General features: G+C 41.4%; 1 protein-coding gene across 1 annotated transcript; it reads left to right on the top strand.

The window, feature by feature from the left end:
* The first annotated feature begins 205 nt into the window (after positions 1 to 205).
* HRH4 (histamine receptor H4) lies at positions 206 to 14,776 on the top strand. Its single transcript, XM_077778174.1, has 3 exons — positions 206 to 471; positions 7,497 to 7,660; positions 13,099 to 14,776. Exons 1-3 carry the CDS (start codon positions 276 to 278, stop codon positions 13,930 to 13,932), a joined length of 1,194 nt encoding a protein of 397 aa, XP_077634300.1. The 5' UTR covers positions 206 to 275; the 3' UTR covers positions 13,933 to 14,776.
* Positions 14,777 to 19,506: the final 4,730 nt, after the last annotated feature.

The following is a 19,506-nucleotide window of genomic DNA, read 5'->3' on the forward strand; positions in this document are numbered from 1 at the left end:
TTAAGGGGAGATGGTTAAATCACATTCAAATGATTACAATAAAACACTTCACTGTCTTTCGGAAAATACTTGTTCGGTGTCGGTTAAAGGGAAACTGTTATCACAAATTTGCTTTATCAAGAACCAGGAAGTACAGTGAGATCAACATTAGATTTTGAGAAGTAGTGTTACGAGTAGGAGACTATATATTGTAGGTATCCGATTGGAAAACATACTCGTCAGAATTGTCTTGCTGGATTAGTTTGCTCTACTAGGCCCCTTCATCATTTGATGTGATGTCAGCTATCACTAACAGCACAATTGCTTTTCTACCAAGAACTCACATTTTTTTGGTATTTTTAATGTGCTTACTAGCTTTTGCTATAGTGCTAGGAAATGCTGTGGTCATTCTAGCTTTTGTGGTGGACAAAAAGCTTAGACATCGAAGTAATTACTTTTTCCTTAACTTGGCCATTGCTGACTTCTTTGTTGGTAAGTCATATATCTTTATTTCAGGTAATCATTTCTGATTATAATTATTTCTAGAACCTTAAAAATAAGCTTTTGTTATTTCAAGGGACTGTATAGAATTAGGGATTTTAAAAACAAAAAGTTTAAGTACTAAGGTTCTGGGGAGGCTCCATGGCATTTTAGGGGAGTAGTATATATATATGTAAGTCAGGTTTGTAGGAGAATTTTCATTTGAAAACTTTATTTTCTTTTTATAGAATAAAAACAAGTCTGGGATAGTTCTAAAATTGTTTTAATATAAGAGTTACTTGTTTCTAGAGCTATCTTCCTTGGATGTTTAGGCTTATAAGTATGTGTAGAAGAGTTAGATGATGATATTGTTTATAGGAACTCCTAATATAATTTAACTTGTATGTAGCTACATAAATGCTTTTGTATATGTTACAGTGAAACAAAAGTCATAAAATATTTATGTTATTGCCTAGAACATAGAGTTTCTCAACAAATATTAGCCTTCTTCTCTTTTGATTTCTCTGCAGTTATGTGTCAACTCCAACCAAAGTCACAAATGTCAGTAGATTACTTACCCATGTGTAAGGACTGTTAGCTATTCAAGTATGATTAGCCAATGAGGAGATCTATAGAAGACTGAGTCTCTTTAGTAAAGTTCCAATGTAGGGGAATGGATAAGAGACATTCACCAGTGACTGTAACAGTTTAGAGTGTTGTGGGAACCACAGAGACCTACCAAGTGCTGTGGGTGGTCAGAGGAGAGAGAGCACCTTTGGTTTGTGCATGGTAGCATCTGAAGTGAACTTCAAAGGATGGGTAGAATTTCCATAGGCAGAGATGGAGAGGGGAGGAGTATTCCAAGAATTAGCAAAGACATGCTGGTGGAAAATCATTGGGTGTGTCTTCCTAAGTGTGAGCTGTGAGCTGGCTGGTGTGGAAAATGGCTATATGGGATCGGTAGGGCATGAAGTTGGAGTAGTTGGAATATAATGAAGGCTCTGATGTGTCCAGATTGGAGGCCAGGGTGGAAATCTAGATTTTTAAAACAATTGAGTGACTGGATGGAGTGAAGCTTTACCTCAGAAGCATGAGCAGAGATGGAGCAGGTGGGAGAAGCTGGAACAGGGGCAGCTTGGTTTCAAAAATAATACCACAGCTAAGGCACAAGTCGCATGGTAGTGCTCTGAGCTGCGATGAGGAGGGTGAAAAGAAGCTTGAGAAGCAGAGCTAAAAGAGCAGAGTTGGGCAGGAGAAAGAGAAAAATGAGCTAAAGATTGAGTTCAGGAGACCAGACAAGTATGGCACGATTAATGGGAATAGGGGGCATTTGGAAAGGCAGTTTATACTTCAGATATTGTCCCGATAAATGTTCTGGAGAAAACCTCGTCACAGCATAGAAGTGACTGGGTCACAGATGAAGCTAGTGAACCAATATGGAAGTATTGCAAAAAGGCAACAGTTTCCCCTTTCTCTCCTCAGTTCTGCCTCTCCAGGTAACCCGCATTAACAGCATGACATAGATCATTCCACATCATTCTCTATAATCACAGAAACACATAACTATGCAAGTATATTTCTGTGAACAGAGAGAATATTCTGCTATAAATATACTTATCCATCTTTTTCTTCTTCCCAGAACTGTACACCTTTTAGATAATACTTAGCACTTAAAGTCAACTATGTATTTTGACTACCTAAAAGGGAATGGTGGTAGGGAAGAATGGGGGTAAAGCTATACCCAACTGAGACAGCCCAAGGCCTGAAGTTTTTAAACATAGATGGTTTCAGATAAGAATAGCACGTTTCCTTGTACTGCGCAATGGAAGCATCATGGTAGCCCCACCATCATGGGCTTAGGCACCACAGTATAAATGCATGGTTTATCTTATGGAAATGTCCCCGCTGATGTAGTTATTCAGCAGTTCTGGGCGTTCCCCTCCATTGGCAGGTGGCTGGGAAAAGAAATGGCTTTGCTGCTGATGAGAGAACCGGGCACAAGCCAGAATCTGTTACTCAGCCAGTCTCCTCCTTCACATTTCCCGTGCCCCTTGTCAGCTTTATCCAGAGGTCCACTTATTTGACGGCATTTGCCATGACTACAAAAAGATTAGAACCTTCTGTAGAACCTTCTCTGATGAAAACTTTCTGTAACAAGATTGGAGTTTTGTGTCGAGGCTGTTCTTTTTCCTTAGCCATGCTCAGAAGTGGGCTTTTTGGCTCTGAGCCTGGAGGCTCGTGGTAGTTGTGGTGAGCCAGGGCAGAACTCATGTAGTTATAAGGCAGCCATTCTTAGGACTTGTGGTTAGGAGACCTTGAGCTCCAGAACCATGTGGGTGCCTTGGAGCATCACTTGTGCTAGGTATTTATGGGCTTTTGGTTGAATGCTCTTTTCTTACAGATTTCGAAAATAGTACCCAAACAGCTTCTTAGGCTGAATGTCATGTTGGAAAGCAAAGATTTATTGAGGAAAAATTCCAGTACCAGCTACATTGATAGAAATACATCTCATCTGCACACTATTCCAGAAACAAAGTACCATCAATATATACAAATATATAGAGGCATCTATAAAATTGGTATCACATGACTAATGTTTCCATTTGTGGGTACTTTCTTCACATCTGTACTTGTGTGGCCATTTATGGCCTGCATGACCATGTGACAGATGGCCCAGGCAGGATCTGCAAGGACAAAGGTATTTGGGACTGACAGAGTCTGAACCACATTTTCAGGAGGGCACAGTTGATCTTTAGTCCCTTCATGCCTCAGTTTAGGACTCTTTTCTTGTGAGTTAACTCAGGCTGCCAGAACATAAATGCCCTAGTCTAGGTGGCTTAACAGCAATTGACGTTATCAAGGTTCTGGAGGCTGGAAAGTACGAGCTCAAGGTGCTGGATGATTGGGTTCCTGGTGAACACTCTTGTCCTGATTTTTAGATGGCCTTCTCCATGCACTCTCACATGTCCTTTCCTCTGTATGTGCATGGAGAGAGAGAGCAAGCAAGCTGTCCAGTGCTGCTGCTGCTGCTTTTTTTAATGATTATTTATTTTTGAGAGAGAGAGAACACGCACAAGAGAGTGGGAGAGGGGCAGAAAGAGAGGGAGACAGAGGATCCAAAGCAGGCTCCACACTGACAGCAATGAGCCTGATGCAGAGCTTGAACTCATGAACTGTGAGAGCATGACCGGAGCCAAAGTTGGACACCCAACTGACTGAGCCACCCAGACACCCTTCTCTGGTATTTCTTCTTATAAGGACAATAATCCTGTTGGATTAGGGCTCCATCCTTATGACCTCATTTAACTTTACCTCCTTGTAGGCCCATCTCCAAATGCAGCGATCTTGGGGGTGGGGGGAGTGGAGCTTCAACAAATGAATTTGAGGGTGACCCAGTCATTCAGTCCATAACACCCTCTAGGCCTTCAGTGTTATCACCCTTTCCTCTATTGGCCCAAAACATTCACAGGGGCTTTTAGTTCCCTCCCTACCCCACCCCCCATTTTGACTGTTTTTTTCTCATGGAAGATGTAGTGTCTTAGCTCACAATACCAGACTAGTGGCAGTGTTCACACAAATTGGGCTTCCCCATCCTCATCTCTTCATCCAATACTGGTTTATTTTGAAGCAGGCACTCTTTGGGGTGCTGGGGATGTGGCAGTGAAAATAGGGACAATATTCCCTGTCCTCATGGTGCTTCTGTTTTTACTAGGGGAGGGGCAGTGGAGAGACACGTAATACATATACATAAGTCAATAAAGTTATATACCATTTTAGAAGGTGGTCATTGCTAGTGAGAACAACAGCAGGGAAGAGGGAGAGAAGGGCTGCTGGAGATGGAGGTTGCCATTTAAATGTCAGGGGCAGGGCTCACTGGTCAGGATGCTTCAGAGCAAACAGAAGGAGATTCTGAGGGAAGAGCATTTCATGCTGAGGAAAGTACAGGTGTGTGAGGGAAGTGTGTGCGGTGTTTTTGAGGCCTAAAGAACTAGGATGGAGGGAGTAGCAGGAAGTGAGACAGGAAAGATAGGGGGCAGGCTGGGGTGAGCAAGTGGCCTGGCCTTTCCTCCCATCCTTCTTCTCCCCTTCTCTCCTCCCCTGTTCCTTCACCTTCTTGTTTTTATTTCTTCACCATCTTCTCTTAATATAGTTTGCTTTCTCTCAGCCCCCACCGCCTAGATCCACCCCCTTAATGTGTCATGCCAAAGGCTTCTTACTCCTTTTAAGAAACTGGCTCTTAGTTTTCCTTATCAAGTCCATTTGACCCACAAGCATGCTTCCAGAGTGGAAGTTACAGAAACTCTTCAGAGTGGGTATATCTAGAAATATTCCCAATTCCACAGTTGTGGAATGAACCACAAATATCTCCACCACTCAACAAGATGGAGGCCCTGAGCATGGCGTTTGTGCAAAACCATCATGTAGAACACAAATGGACAGTGGGGTTTCATTAAAGCCAAAGGAATAAACTATGGCCTCTTTTAAAATGCTATTTCAAGCAGCAACTAAAGTTTTGAACACATCCAAACACACCCTTCCTCTTTCATCTATTTCAGAAAATGTGTGGACAAGATTTACTGAGCTCATACCCTTCCTTTAACGTGTAATGTTTATTTATTCTCTGTGTGTGTGTGTGTGTGTGTGTGTGAGAGAGAGAGAGAGAGAGAGAGAGAGCAGGGGAGGGGCAGAGAGTGAGGGGGAGAGAGGACCGCAAGCAGGTCTGCACCGACAGCAGACCCATGAACCATGAGATCATGACCTGAGCCGAAGTTGACCCTTAACCGACTGAGCCACTCAGGAGCTCCCCTTCCTTTAACGTTTAAATAGACAGTGGTGTCTGTCAGGCAAATGATTACTGGCATTGTACTCTTTGCTGTCATTTCTGTGGAGGAAATTCGTGTGTGTGTGTGTGTGTGTGTGTGTGTGTGTGTGTAAAATATTCATGTTGGGAATATTGGAAGCCACAACTGTGGGTCAAAATATAATATATGTCTCTGTTTTGAAGATACTTTGACTTATCTCAGGTGATTTATCTCAGATACTTTGATTTATCTTATTTATTTACCTATTTTATACCAGAGGCATGCGTGCGTATGCATGCACACACACATCTTTGAGATGGAAGACACCATAGGGAAGCTAAACTTAAAAATATAATTGAAGCATGAAATAAGCCAACAATTTGAACTACATATAAGAACTGACTGGGGCTCCTGGGTAGTTCATACAGTTAAGTATTTGACTTTGGCTCAGGTTATTTCGTGGTTTGTGAGTTCGAGCCCTGCGTTGGGCTCTGTGCTGACAGCTCGGAGCCCAGAGCCTGCTTCAGATTCTGTGTCTCCCTCACTCTCTGCCCTTCCCCCACCCACATTCTATCTCTCACTCTCTCTCAAAAGTAAATAAGCATTAAAACAAAAAAAGAACTGACACAAGTCTTCCATCTCCATGATGCCTTGTCTCTCATCTTTGTATGTGAATTTCGGTACAGAATGCTAAGTTCTACATCCCCTTTCCCTGGTGCTGAAACCACACCATCATATCCTCATGCCATCTTGTTTTGGGAGAATGTAGGGTTGCCTTCATCCTTCCCTTTCCTTCTCCTTTCTTTTTACCTTCACTATTGTTCTTTGTGATAGGCTAACTTGGTTCTCATGTAAAAATGGGAAATCCTGCCAAGTGCCTGATAAAATATGAAGATACTCACTGAGATTCCACTTAAAAGATTATATTCTCGGGAGTAGTGTTACCTGTCTGAAATGTCAATCCAGTGAAAAATTCCCAACAAAGCTAAAGAAAAGGGAATCCAGCGTAGTCATTTTTCTTAATTAGGCTATTTCTGTGCTAAGCTGAACCACTCACATATTTGTTCATTCAGTGAAGTGTAGCGATTAAAGTCAGGAGTCTTTTTTTTTTCCTTAATGTTTATTTTTGAGAGAGAGGGTGAGAGTGTGTGCACAAGTCAGGGAGGAGCAGAGAGAGGGAGACAGAGCAATTGAAGCGGGCTCCATGTTGACAGCAGAGAGCCCAATGTGGAGCTCGAACTCATGACTGCGTGATCAAAATCTGAGCTGAGGTCAGATGCTTAACTGGCTGAGCCAGCCAGGTGCCCCAGTAGAGAGCCTTGAAATCACATTGCCTAATTTCAAAGCCAATCTTCCATTTACTAGCTGAGTAGACCTTGGGCAATCATGTCTCCCTCTTGACCTATAGGTTCTTTATTGTCTAACTCAGCATAGTTTCTACCTTACACAGCTTCTATGAAAGTTTAATGAGGTGATATATGCAGCAGACATAGCACAATGTCTGGTATATAACTGCACAGTACATATCGGCTGTTATTAATTTACCTAAGTTAAATGTGTGAGCCACTGGGCAACTCTTAAGTGCTGTGAAAATTACAAAGGTCAACTTATAACATGGTCCCAGGCCTCAGGAGAAACCATTGAAAAGAGGACAGAGGTACAAAGTAGCATGTATTTGTACCTGAGAGAGGGACTGATAAGCAAAGTGCCAGCAAGTTCAGGTGACAGAGGGGTCCTTCTGCCATGGAATTTCCAAGAAAGATAACAAAGAGAAAGGCATTTTTTTTGTACTGAGTGAAGAATGAGAAGGAGGTAGACTTCTCAGTAGAAGAGAGGAGTATATTCTAGGAAGAACGAATGCTATTTGCAAAGGCAAAGGAGATATGAAACTACAAGCTGTGTTTGGTGGAATGCTGGCCCATCCTGTCTGGGTTGAATCATGAATGTGAAGATGACTTGTACCGTATGTGGCCGGACATGCAGGTCGGGACCTGAGCTTCATTTGGAAAGCAATAAGGAAACACATGATATTTATGACAGCCATTGTAAAAATGGTATTGAAACAACATGTAGGAAATCAGTCCTGAGTTTGTTAATAAAACACTATGAATTTCTAAATTATCATCAAGCCATTTTTGGTCATGTCACATATGTTATTGTGTTGAATACCTCTTGCTAGTCATTGATAGTCATTGATATGTGCTTTTTTTTTTTTAACCTTTTCCCTTTGTACAGGTGTGATCTCCATTCCTTTGTACATCCCTCACACACTGTATGGCTGGAACGCTGAAAGTAAACTCTGTGTGTTTTGGCTCACTGTTGACTATCTTTTGTGTACAACATCTGTATATAACATTGTTCTCATCAGCTACGATCGATACCAGTCAGTGTCGAATGCTGTAAGTCAAAACATTAATTTACCTTCTTTAAACATTGTGTGCTTGTAAATTGTGGGTCCCCAAGCAAAAATTTTTTAAGTGTAATTTTTTGTTTAGTTGGCAAACCTTAGAGGAGCCTGATTATCTTTCAGTTACCTGGCACTACATTTTCATTGGCCCTTAGTGAACGATTTCTGTGTGTGATTTGGCTAAGTCTCCCCCCTAGGTGCTGCTGAAGTTGGAAGGCATCGAAGAAAATCCAAGGCGAGTTGTCAGAGGTGGTATGTACCGAGTCCATAGTAGACTGTAGACATGAGGGTCACAGTAGATTTATCAGTTTCTTTTTTTCCTTTGTTTTTTAATGTTTATTTATTTTTGAGGGAGAGGGAGAGAGCCAGTGTGAGTGGGGGAGGGGCAAAAAGAGAGGGTGACAGAGAATCTGAAGCAGGCTCCATGTTGTCAGCCCAAAGCCCTATGTGGGGCTTGAACCTATGAACCGTGAGAAATCATGACCTGGACCAAAGTCTAACGTTCAACCAATTGAGCCACCCAGGCACCCCTATCAGTTTCATTCCTTACACAAACTAAGACCTGAGTAATTTTCCCAGATGGGATCTAGTGGGCAAATAGAAAGATGCCCACACTTTTGAATGTCATGAGAAAATCAATTTTGAATGGCCAAAGGAAAAGACAGTGTACAGGGAAGCTATAGGTTAGATAGTGAGACCAACCTGAAAAATCAACTCTTAGTGCCAAGGTAGGACCCATGTCAAGAAAGTCTGAATTAATCCAGGATTCAGAATAGCCCCATTAACATTAGTGGCAGTTCATAAGGCAGCTAAATTGATCAGCAATAGAACAAGGGTAAAAACAAGGGCAGATGCAAGTAAAGGCAGAGGGTGAAAGGGGTAGAGAAATATGGGACAGTAATCTGACATCTAGGACACCTAGATGGGCAACTTCATTCTTGAGTCCCAGGACCCAAATCTTTGGGGGATGCTACTCTGTGCAAAGGATTTTGCTGAGTGCTGGGATACAGAAATGAATTAGCAGAGTCTCTACTTTTTTTTTTTTAAGTTTATTTATTTTGAGAGAGACAGAGACAGCATAAGTTGGGAAGGGGCAGAGAGAGATAGAGAGGGAGAGAATCCCAAGCAGGTTCTGTGCCATCAGCGCAGAGCTCAATGCAGGGCTCAAACCCATGAAACCATGAGATCATGACCTGAGCCGAAACCAAGAGTCAGATGCTTAACCGCCAACCAGGTGTTTGAGTCTCCACTTTTGAGGAGCATAATAGTCTAATGTGGAGACAGCTCCAGAAACAGATGGGTTCAGTACTAAGCGTGGTGTGGGAGGTGTTGATAGGATAGGGACAGCTCTGACTTGGGAGGCCTGCCCAGCTTAGAGCAGACAGGGTGGGGAGGGCATATTGCGTAAGGCAAGGATAAGCTGCGGGCACAAAGATGAGGTTCGAACAAGATAAAAATTGATCTTTCTGTCACAGAACAGTCCAGGAAAGGTGGGAGGCTCTGCTTCAGGAACCCACCCAGGGGCCTAGGCTAACCGTGTCAGTCTGTACCCTCTAGGGGAGGAGGTCAGCAAACTTCTGCTAGAAAGGGGCCTAAGGTCTCTGTTGCAACCGCTCAATCTGCCGTTGTGGTACAAAAACAGCCGTGCATAATATGTTAAAACAAAACAAAACAATTCATTCATTGTGTTCCAGTAAAACTTTATTTATCCAAACAGGTGAGGGGCCACATTTGTTTCATGGACAGTAGTTTGCTGACTCCTGCTCTAGGTCATTATTCTCCTCTGCATGGTCAAAGTCAGGTTGTTGTCACTCCAGGTTCTAGAAAGGATGGGCAAAAGACACAAAAGACAGAAATCCAAGGCAAAGGATTTTTGTCTTAACCAAATTGTACAGAATCATACAATCATTTCCACTCGCATTTCACTGTGACAGTTAGTCACATGGTCCCATCTCACTGCAAGAAAAGCTGGGAAACGTGGTCTCTAGCTGAGCTGCCATATTGCCAGGAAGAAGGGGAGAATGAATGTGTTGGGACATCCAGACACCTGGCCTTGGCTACTTCATTGACAGCAGGGTCCACTGTAATTTGTACTGGAAAAACTATGGAGAGACTGCAGATCAGCTTGGAGGAACAATTTAGATGCCTCTAAGCTTGTGTTTTTTAAATTGCAGGTTATGACCCACTGTGGCATCATAAAGTCAGTTCAGTGGGTCTGATCACTTTTAAAAAAATGTTTATTTATTTTTGAGAGAGAGAGAGAGAGAAAGCAGGGGAGGGACATAGAAAGAAGGAGACAGAGAATTCCAAGCAGGCTCTGCACCGTCAGTGCAGAGCCCAACGTGGGCCTTGATCTCATGAAGCATGAGATCATGAGCCAAAATCAAGAGCCAGATGCTTAATTGAATGAGCCACCCAGGTACCCCCACTTTTTTTTTTAATGAAAAAGTGCAGGGAAAAACCTACTAAAAACAATTTTTAAAAATTAGAGCATAAAATATCAGAATACTTTGTACATAATAAATGTGTTATTTTATGAATACTTCAGTCTATGAACTTAGTTATGATGTAAAATGTATTTCTTTTTTATTAAAAATTTTTTAACGTTTATTTATTTTTGAGAGAGAGAGAGGGAAAGAGAGACAGAATCCGAAGCAGGCTCCAGGCTCTGAGCTGTCAGCACAGAGCCCAACGCAGGCTCAAACTCACGAACCATGAGACCATGACCTGCGCAGAAGTCAGAGGCTGAACTAACTGAGCCACCCAGGCATCCCTAAATATATTTCTTATTTTAGGTCAGTCAAAATGTTCAAAAAAGAGTGTTCTAATTCATAATCTTTCCCATTTGTGTTTAAACCTTTCCTTTTTTTTCTGTGTTAATGTTTAATTTTTAGCCTTTACTGGGTGTTCCTACTTAACATTCACTAGGACATTCTTTCACTGGACATCTGAGCTCTTAGGTCTACCCCAGGTTTGTGCTAAGGTAAGGGACAGCTTGTGCAGTTAGGAGAAGTGTGTAGAAGTCACAGAGGCAGGGGTGTCTGGGTGGCTCAATCGGTTAAGTGTCCAACTTTGGCTTGGCTGATGATCTCACAGTTCATGCATTCAGTCCCCACCATGGGCTCTGTGCTGACAGTATGGATGCTGCATGGGATTCTCTCTCCATTCCACCCCTGTCTCTTCCCTATTTGCTCTCTCTCAAAATAAATAAATAAACTTAAAAGGAGAGAGAAAAGAAGTCACAGAGATAGAAAGACTGATGTCCAGAGAGAAAATGAGTAGGTTTGTTTTCTAGTCTTGCCCTGAGGACTTCCCCTGACCACAGAAGCTGTCCGTGTGGTGAGGGCTGGGCCAACTGGAGCCATGGTCCTTAGCACATAGCACAGAGTCGATTGTGTAACATCAGTGCATGGATGCTCACGAGGGGCACTCAGGCAGCTCTTGTACCTCTGTTGGCTAATAGTTCAAATACAGCTGTGTGAGCCAGGAAGCCCTCAAAGACCACTGAAACTCATAAGAAGTGGTTGTGGGGAAGCTGAGCTCTTGCTGTAGTTCAAAGTAGTGTGATAGGGCAGGGTCGTGGGCTGGACCTGGGAAATGGTGATCCTACAAGAACTTGGAAAGGGAAGGCTCAATGCAGATGGCAGTCCATGATTGCAGTGCTCTGACACATTTTCTGGAGGGCAGATTTCCATGTGGCTGAATTAAGGGTGGGTGGGGGGAAGTGGAACAGTGTCATTGGAAGCAGTGGGAATTAAAATGTATGCAGAGTTAAGATGGTAAGTGGAGAGTATACTGTAGATGAAGGAAGCTTGACAGGAAAATCAAGACCGTGAACATATTGTGCTCGTTTCCTAGGGCTGCTGTAATAAAGTACAACACGCTGGGTGGCTTAAAACAACCGAACTTATTCTCTGGAATAAATTTAATATTTGGAGACATGAAGTCCAAAATCTAAGTGCATGCAGGGCAATGCTCTCTCTGAGGCTTCCAGCAGCCGGTTCCATGCCTTTCTCTTAGCTTCTTGTATGACTGGCCATCTTTGGCTTTCCTGGCATTCCTTGACTTGTAGATGCATCACTCCAGCCTCTGCCTCCATCGTCCTGTGGGAGTCTTCCTGTGTGTCTATGTGCCTTTTACAGGGAGGCTCACCCTAACCAAATATGACCTTATCTTAACTTGATTATATCTGCAAAGACCCTCATTGTGAATGAGGTCATTTACATGGACACAGGGTGTTAGGACTTCAGTGTATCTTTTTGGAGGACACAACTCAACCTGCAACAGGTACTTAGAAGGGCTCTGCAATCCCATCTTATTATTAACAGTGCGTTCCGCAAGCTGCTTTGCCTCATAAAAGAAATCTGATTGATAGAAATATTTTTGGGGCGAGGAAGGAAGCAGGGTAAGAGGCAATATTCTGAATACATGAATCGATTCTGTCGTGGGTGAGGACTGGGCCATTGATTGATGTCAGAAAGGCCACACCAACTGGCTTGGGCCTGGATTCAAGCAATGCTTGAGCTATCTGTCAAAAATACTACCCAAAGATGAAGAGATGGGCACTGTCTTCTCAATTCCCTTGGATGTCCATTATCCCATTTGACCTTATGCATAATAGAAAAGAGATCACTTTCCAGCATATTGCATCACATCATTACAAAGGCTGAGCAGAGCAATTAAAAAACTAAATGCCATTTTATGACCATCTGGGTATTGTTACCATCTTCATAATCATTAGATTTAGTGCAAGAAATGTATTAATTAGCGGCATGAGAAGCAGAAGGAAAAAAAACATATTGTATATGGGAACTTGTGGTCAGCACCATATGCATTTTAGCTTAGCCTAATAAATACTAGTAATATGGGGGGAAAAAAATCCCACTTCCCTACATTTTTAAAAATAACTTTTTTTTTTTTTTTAAATCCAGCTTCCTCGTACCTCTAGCCAATTGGTGAGCCCTTCCCAGTCTGCACAATCCATCATAGAAAGACAGCGCTGGACGTTGTTGCACCTTTTTAATAAAAATGAGTAAACACCATAGCATGAGACTTAGAAACTCAGAGAAAATAGTACGTGAGCAATAGTGGAAGGGGGGGCATGTTCCCATTTCATGAGAAAATAATTTCCTTTCCCTTGAGTGAGGAAGTCGGAGAAATACCGAACATATTTAGAAGCTAGAAGGACCCTTACTGATCTAAAAGAAGCTTAGGGAGGTTGTCTGTCCCAGGTTCCCTCAAAAAACTCTTGGTTCATGTGTTTGTGTCTCATACAGGGTGGTTGACCTTTTAGATTGCTTATCCAGTTACTCAGACCAGGTAACTTCCCTACCTCTAGCACATCCCTGAAACTCCTGAGGGCCTATGATATGCCTTATGCAACCAACCTATGTTGATTATAATGGGTATAATTTATTTGCTCTCTTTTAGGTATCTTACAGAGCTCAGCACACTGGGATCTTGAAGATCGTGGCTCTGATGGTGGCTGTCTGGGTGCTGGCCTTCTTAGTGCATGGGCCACTAATTCTAATTTCAGAGTCTTGGAATAACACCAGTAACAGAGTCTCAGAGAAGAAGGAATGTGAACCTGGATTCTTTTCTGAATGGTACATCCTTGCCATCACGTCACTCTTGGAATTTCTGGTTCCAGTCTTCTCAGTGGCCTATTTCAACATATACATTTACTGGAGGCTATGGAAGCGCGGTAATCTCAGTCGGTGGCAAAGCCAGCCTGGACTCACTTCTCCTGCCCCACCCAGTAACAGTGGACCCTCATTCAGGGGTGGACTGTTTTCAAGAACATCTCTTCCTGAGCTGAAGGAAACAGGAACCTCTGTTCCTTTGAAGAGACAGGGAAGAAAGAGCAGCCTCTTGTTTTCTCTAAGAGCCCAGATGAATAGCAATATAATTGCTTCCAAAATGGCTTCTCTTTCCCATTGTGATTCCCTGTGTCTTCACCAAAGGGAACACATTGAACTGCTCAGAGCCAGGAAATTAGGCAAGTCACTGGCCATTCTCTTGGGTGTTTTTGCCTTTTGCTGGGCTCCATATTCTCTGTTCACGCTCATTCGTTCAACTCAGAAGCCAGAACAGCGTCTTCAAACAATTTGGTATAATATCACCTTTTGGCTTCAATGGTTCAATTCCTTTGTCAATCCTTTTCTGTATCCATTGTGCCACAAGCATTTCCAGAAGGCTTTCTTGAAAATATTTAATGTGAAAAAGCATCCCATACCATTACACAATCGGTCAATGTCCTCTTAAAGATGATTTTATCGTTTACAAAAATTTCAGTCTTAAGCTCACTAATGAATTTGATCTGACATTCATTTTTCCCTTTCCACTAGGCAGGGCAAAATGAGAGAAATCTATAATATTGTAAACACTTGCAAACCTAAAAAGAATTCAGAAACTGGAAGTCAAGGGAAAATAACTAGAAATATTTTTTTGTAAACTCATAGCCACAAATGCACTATGCTTTCTTACTCATTGCCTCTTCCTTGTCTTTTAGATCTTGATATAACATTGGTTGTGAAAGTCAAGAGTTCTTGTTTTCTATGTTCAGTGTTTGCTGTAGTGTTAAGTGATTTCCCTTTTATTTTATAGGGATGACAAACTGTCAAGTTTTAAAGTCAGTTTTCCTAAAGTATGTAACAGAAAAGGGAGCTATATTGTCCTCTTTGCTGGAAGTGGGAAGGCATGTTGGGGTTTGAATTGTCAGGAGTAGGGAGCAAGTGTGTGCCCAGATGGAAAGGTGGAAGGCACGTGTACTTCCAGACTCTGTTCCTGATCCCAGAAAAGAAGAAAGTGTGGGGAGGGAAGATCAGGTAACTGTGCTTCTCAAAGTTCCTCAGAGGGGCCGGCAGTCATAGGATAAGAGAGTAAGTGACAGACAAGATCACCAACTGGTTGAAAAGATGGCTTTCCTTTTGTCCTTCCTGCCCTCTCCTTCCAACTTCCACATCAGCTAAAACCTCTGTGAGAAAATATGGAAGAAATAAAGGTGAAGAGATGGCAAAAGACTATATGACTTAACTCAATGTAGCTGGCTTAACATTCTCAGAACTAGTAGATGTCAATAATTACTAATAAAATATACTTCTGTGTTTATTTGATGTCTTTAACTTGTGTGTAGTGCTGAGAGTGATTACTCTATAGGCCATTAGTATAAGTTATACCTTGTTGACGAGTCACATTTTCTTAGTCTGGTGATGTTTTATATTTTTATTATTATGAATTCTTCTTCCTCCCCTTCCTCCTCTCCCTTCTTCCCCTCCCCCTCCTCCTTCTTTTCCTCCATCTTTTCATCTATCTTTGTCATAAAATTTTATTTTGATTTCATTGTTAATTTTATCTCTCTTGTAAGATTTTATTAGTGTTTCTTTGGTAACTTCTCAGAGTTCCTATACAATTTAGTCATTTCCATATTTCTTAGACCTTTTAAACCTTGGTTAATTTCAAACACTAGACTAAGAAAATTCTTTAAGTACATAAATGCTTAGATATGCCCATAATTTTTATATGCAATTGTGCCTTGCATTAAGTGCAAAAATAGGAGACACGTGTTTAATATTCAATAGTAATCTTGAAAAATTGAGAAATAAACCCTTATAAATACACAAGTTTTTATAAAGTTGTTACTTGTCAGCTATTGTTTTTGACATTAATAAATTAGTAGTTGTAAAATTCATATGATTACTGTAGTCATGAATGTTTATTGAATTGTGTGGCCCCAGGAAAACTTTTTCCAGTGGAACCCTAGAGGAAACACACCTAAATATTCATAATATATTTTCTAAACTATGGAAAATATATTGTATCTCATTCAAAGATGTCATCAATGTAAAACATACTATTATACCCTTTTGCCACTATAAAAGAAAATGCTGCAAATTGTCTATGAAATAATATTTGTTTTTTTAAAAAATGTTTATTCATTTATTTTTGAGAGAAAGCACATGAGCAGAGAGGGGCAGAGAGAAAGGGAAAGCGAGAACCCCAAGCAGGCTCCATGCTCTCAACACAGAGCCCGACATGAGACAAACCGTGAGATCATGACCCGAGCCGAAATCCAGAGTAGGTGCTTAACCCCTTGAGCCACCCAGGTACCCCAATGAAACAATACTTTAAAAATCACATTGATAGTAAGTTCCATTCAGATTTCAGAATTGTCAAAAGGTGAGCAATACGTGGCTTGGAAGTGATGAAATACGATACGTGTATGATGAATGAACAGAGCAGGGCTAATCCTCTGTGAAATGAGAGTTTGAATAAATTAATACTTTTGATGGTACCTTCATGTATTCATTAAACATTTATTAGGAAACTACCATGTGTTAGCTACTTAAATGTAAAGATGCCTATGAACTTTGCTGATTTAAATTCCTCAGGGTAAGAATTTTACTTTGGGGTTCTCTTACTATAGTGTTAGGCACCCCACAGGTGCTCAGTAGATATTTATTGAAGGACTTCATTAGGCATTTTCCTTAAAAATGGAATATAAATTCCAGGTTTGAAATCTAAGTCTTTTAAATTTGCCCTGGAGAAACCTTAAAATATATTTTTTCATTATAAGTAAAGTAATATGTACTAATCATAGAAAGACAATAATAAAATAATTCCTATAACCAAGAAACAGTCATAATTATTAGTTTGGCATAGGTGTTTCTAGGGAAAAAAATAGCATAGTTCTATTTTTTAGAAACACATGTTTGTATATCTAGGCTTCTCACAATATCCTGAGTTCTTCCCTAAAATGAAGTCTTCTATTCTAGTATGAGTAATTACTGTCCCTTTGCCACATCTAGAGCTGACTTATACTTATTAAATTTTAAATAAAAATACTTAATTTCAAAATAATTTAAAATACTTCAATATGTAATACTTAAATATTTTTAAATACATATTTTAAAAAATTTAAAATACTAGCTCATTTTAAATCCAGACCCAACTTCACTGGTATAATTAGCAAAACATTCCTTAGAATGTTGTTTCTTAAGTGTTGACTTTGGTTGACCTGTTTAGAAATAGATTCAAGAAGAGGACGCCTGGGTGGCTCAGTTGGTTAAGCATCCGACTTTGGCTCAGGTCATGATCTTGCGGTTTGTGAGTTGGAGCGCCTCATCGGGCTCTGTGCTGACAGCTCAGAGCCTGGAGCCTGCTTCGGATTCTGTATCTCCCTCTCTCTCTGCCCCTCCCCTGCTCATTCTCTGTCTCTCTTTCTCTCTCTGTCTCTCTGTCTCTCTCTCTCTCAAACATAAATAAACATTAAGAAAATAGATTCAAGAAGAGTGAAGACAGATTTAGGGATCTAAATGCCAATTATGTCTGACACTTCAGGTCTAGTCTTTTTACAAATCATGAGGACTTTGATATAAGTAACAGAACAATCATAACTATTTTACAGAAGTCCTTTTTGTGGCTGGTTGGTAACTATTCTCTTGTAGCAAGGATCTTGGCATTTGATGAAATTATTTTTCACATTATGATTTCAGAAAAAGAAATTCTAGGATACAAAGTAAACTTTGTGTTCTAATGATTGTTATCAGTCATAACTGAGTCAAGGAAACGGAGGCCATGTTAATTATTTCAAACAGAAGGAATTTAATATACAGAATTGGGTACATACAGACTATTGGAAAGCTAAATGAGCGAGAAGTAGACGTTGACAGATCCCAGACCTAATAGCTTAAGCGAGCAACAACCATCTTTTGGGACAGTGAGAAATGAAAGAGAATCAAAGAGAATCTGGGATTCCGGAGACTCAATACTTAAGAGTTCTGACAGCTGCCTCTTGTCCAATAGTTAGGGCTTAGATGCCAAAGGGGTGGGGCCAGTGGTGCTCAGACTTCCATGGTGGGTGGGGCTGGATACTTTCCTCCATTTAGTTACTTCCATTTACCGGTTGTTTCCTTCTGACATGGGAATTACAACTCCTGCTCTATATGTAAGAAGAAGAGTGATTTCTGAAGCTAGTGAGTACCCCCAGGAAATACAAACGTGGCTTTTTCTGTTTGAAATGTTATGTTCTGGGGCTCTTTCAGTTAGGATTCCTTAGGTACCAGTGACACAAACACCATTTGAACTACCTTGGTTCAAAGTGAGCGTCTTGGTTCCTATTGCCAAAGTGCAGAAAGGCAAAGGTATGAGACAGTACAGGGACTCACAACTTTATTTCATATGAGGCTTCTCCATAAGGCTGGGATCATGAATGCTGTTCTTCTTGATCAGCTAGGGACAGCACCTCTCCTAGTAATCACGAGGAAAAACAAATCTTGGAAAATATCAGTTGAGTGCCCAGTGGTTACCTTGTGTTAATATCTCAGAAGCAATCCCTGTAGGGGAGATTAGATGCTAGTACTGCCCTCTTAGGTTCGTTACTCCTTCAGACTAATCTCTGTGGTAGGTTGGTAGGGCCAGCCCATGCAAACTTGGTGACCTGGAGAGGGAGAAACGGTGTCCTTACATGAAGAGAGGTACGGTCACCAAAAGAAGAGGAAAGAGATAATAAAAATCTATTCCAAGGGATATTCAAAAATCGGGGATGTCGTGAAGATCCGAGTGTCTTGCTTATACATGGTGTGCACCTGCCCCAATGGACACAGTTCTCTATCCCTTCCTGTAACCCCACCCTTTGCAATGTGATTTTGCAGCTGAGCCCATCTTAGAGCAGCTGGACCCCAGCTGGGCTGTGGCCCAGACCAGAAGAATCACTCGGCTAAGCCAGAGACTTCTGAGCAATGGAGAGACACTGCATTGTGGGAGTGGTCTGGATTCAGCAATAGCTAGCCAACACGGCAAGCGCTTACCCTACTGTGTTGATTTCCAGAGGGCTGTAGATACTTATGTCCCTCATTCTTTTGCAGGAGCTGAGAAAAGAGACATAAACAATCTTACGTAACGGGACAGGCTTTTTTTTTGAGGCCACACCTACTTCTCCACAGGAACATAGTCCTTGCAAAATGACTTCATAGCAAAGGCTAACTGATTTTGAAATATCATCAACTACACAACATAACACTAGTAGGGTGGTGCAACTAGCCGTGAGGGTAAAGTTGCATTGTGGGGATGGAAGAGAAAGGGCATCACAAGTTTCCACAAGCTGTTCTTAGCTATGTACATCTCTCCCTTAATTGCCTCCTTCAATTTCTTCAAGTTTCTACCTTAAGTCAGATACTGCAATGTAAGGACTGATTATGCGGTTTATGTTAAATAGTCTCTCTTTTTTGGATGCTTTTCTCCTTGCTCAGGCCTGTAGTCATTCCTCTCTATGCCTAAACTTCTACTAGGAGAGAAGAGGGGAAGGGAGAAAGCTTTAAATATAACCAGCCAGTCTGGTTTGTGGTAAGTAGCTCTATGAAGGATTAGCGGAAGAAGCTGAACTTATCTTGTTCAGATTGTAATTCTGCCTTTCTCTGTTCTCTTAACCACAGATCACAAGGAGTTGACCATAAAAGGAAACATTCTGCAGGAAAAGTTTGGGTAACTGTTAGTTAACCAGAACCTAAGTTAATTAAGCAGATCAGGTCAGTTAACCTGTGGAGGTATTACAGAGCCTAACTGACCTTGGGGGAAAGAAAGTACCCAATTCCAGCAGGCAGTAGCTCTCCTGACCCATTTAACTGCGGAGAAAAAAATCCAGAAATTTTGTCAAGTTCACAGTCCAGAGTCACGGGCTCCGTAAAAGACCCAGACCTAATCACAGGACTCAAGAGCACTTCCTCTCCCCTCCCCTGGCCATCACATTATAAAAGCCTATTTACAGCAGTTCCTTTTATTCAGTACATCCAGTCTGGCTATCAGAAAAAATGACAAGGCATACCAAAAGGCAAAAAACAC

This window comes from Crocuta crocuta, unplaced genomic scaffold (genome assembly GCF_008692635.1).
Source record: "Crocuta crocuta isolate KB4526 unplaced genomic scaffold, BGI_CrCroc_1.0 scaffold26, whole genome shotgun sequence".
NCBI classification, from domain to species: Eukaryota; Metazoa; Chordata; class Mammalia; order Carnivora; family Hyaenidae; genus Crocuta; species Crocuta crocuta.

What these genes read in the sequence shown, in the direction of transcription:
- HRH4 (XM_077778174.1), top strand. Translation starts at nt 276, where the DNA reads ATGTCAGCTATCACTAACAGCACAATTGCTTTTCTACCAAGAACTCAC. An exon ending in CATTGCTGACTTCTTTGTTG is followed by an intron (nt 472 to 7,496) that starts GTAAGTCATATA and finishes CCCTTTGTACAG; the next exon opens with GTGTGATCTCCATTCCTTTG. An exon ending in ACCAGTCAGTGTCGAATGCT is followed by an intron (nt 7,661 to 13,098) that starts GTAAGTCAAAAC and finishes GCTCTCTTTTAG; the next exon opens with GTATCTTACAGAGCTCAGCA.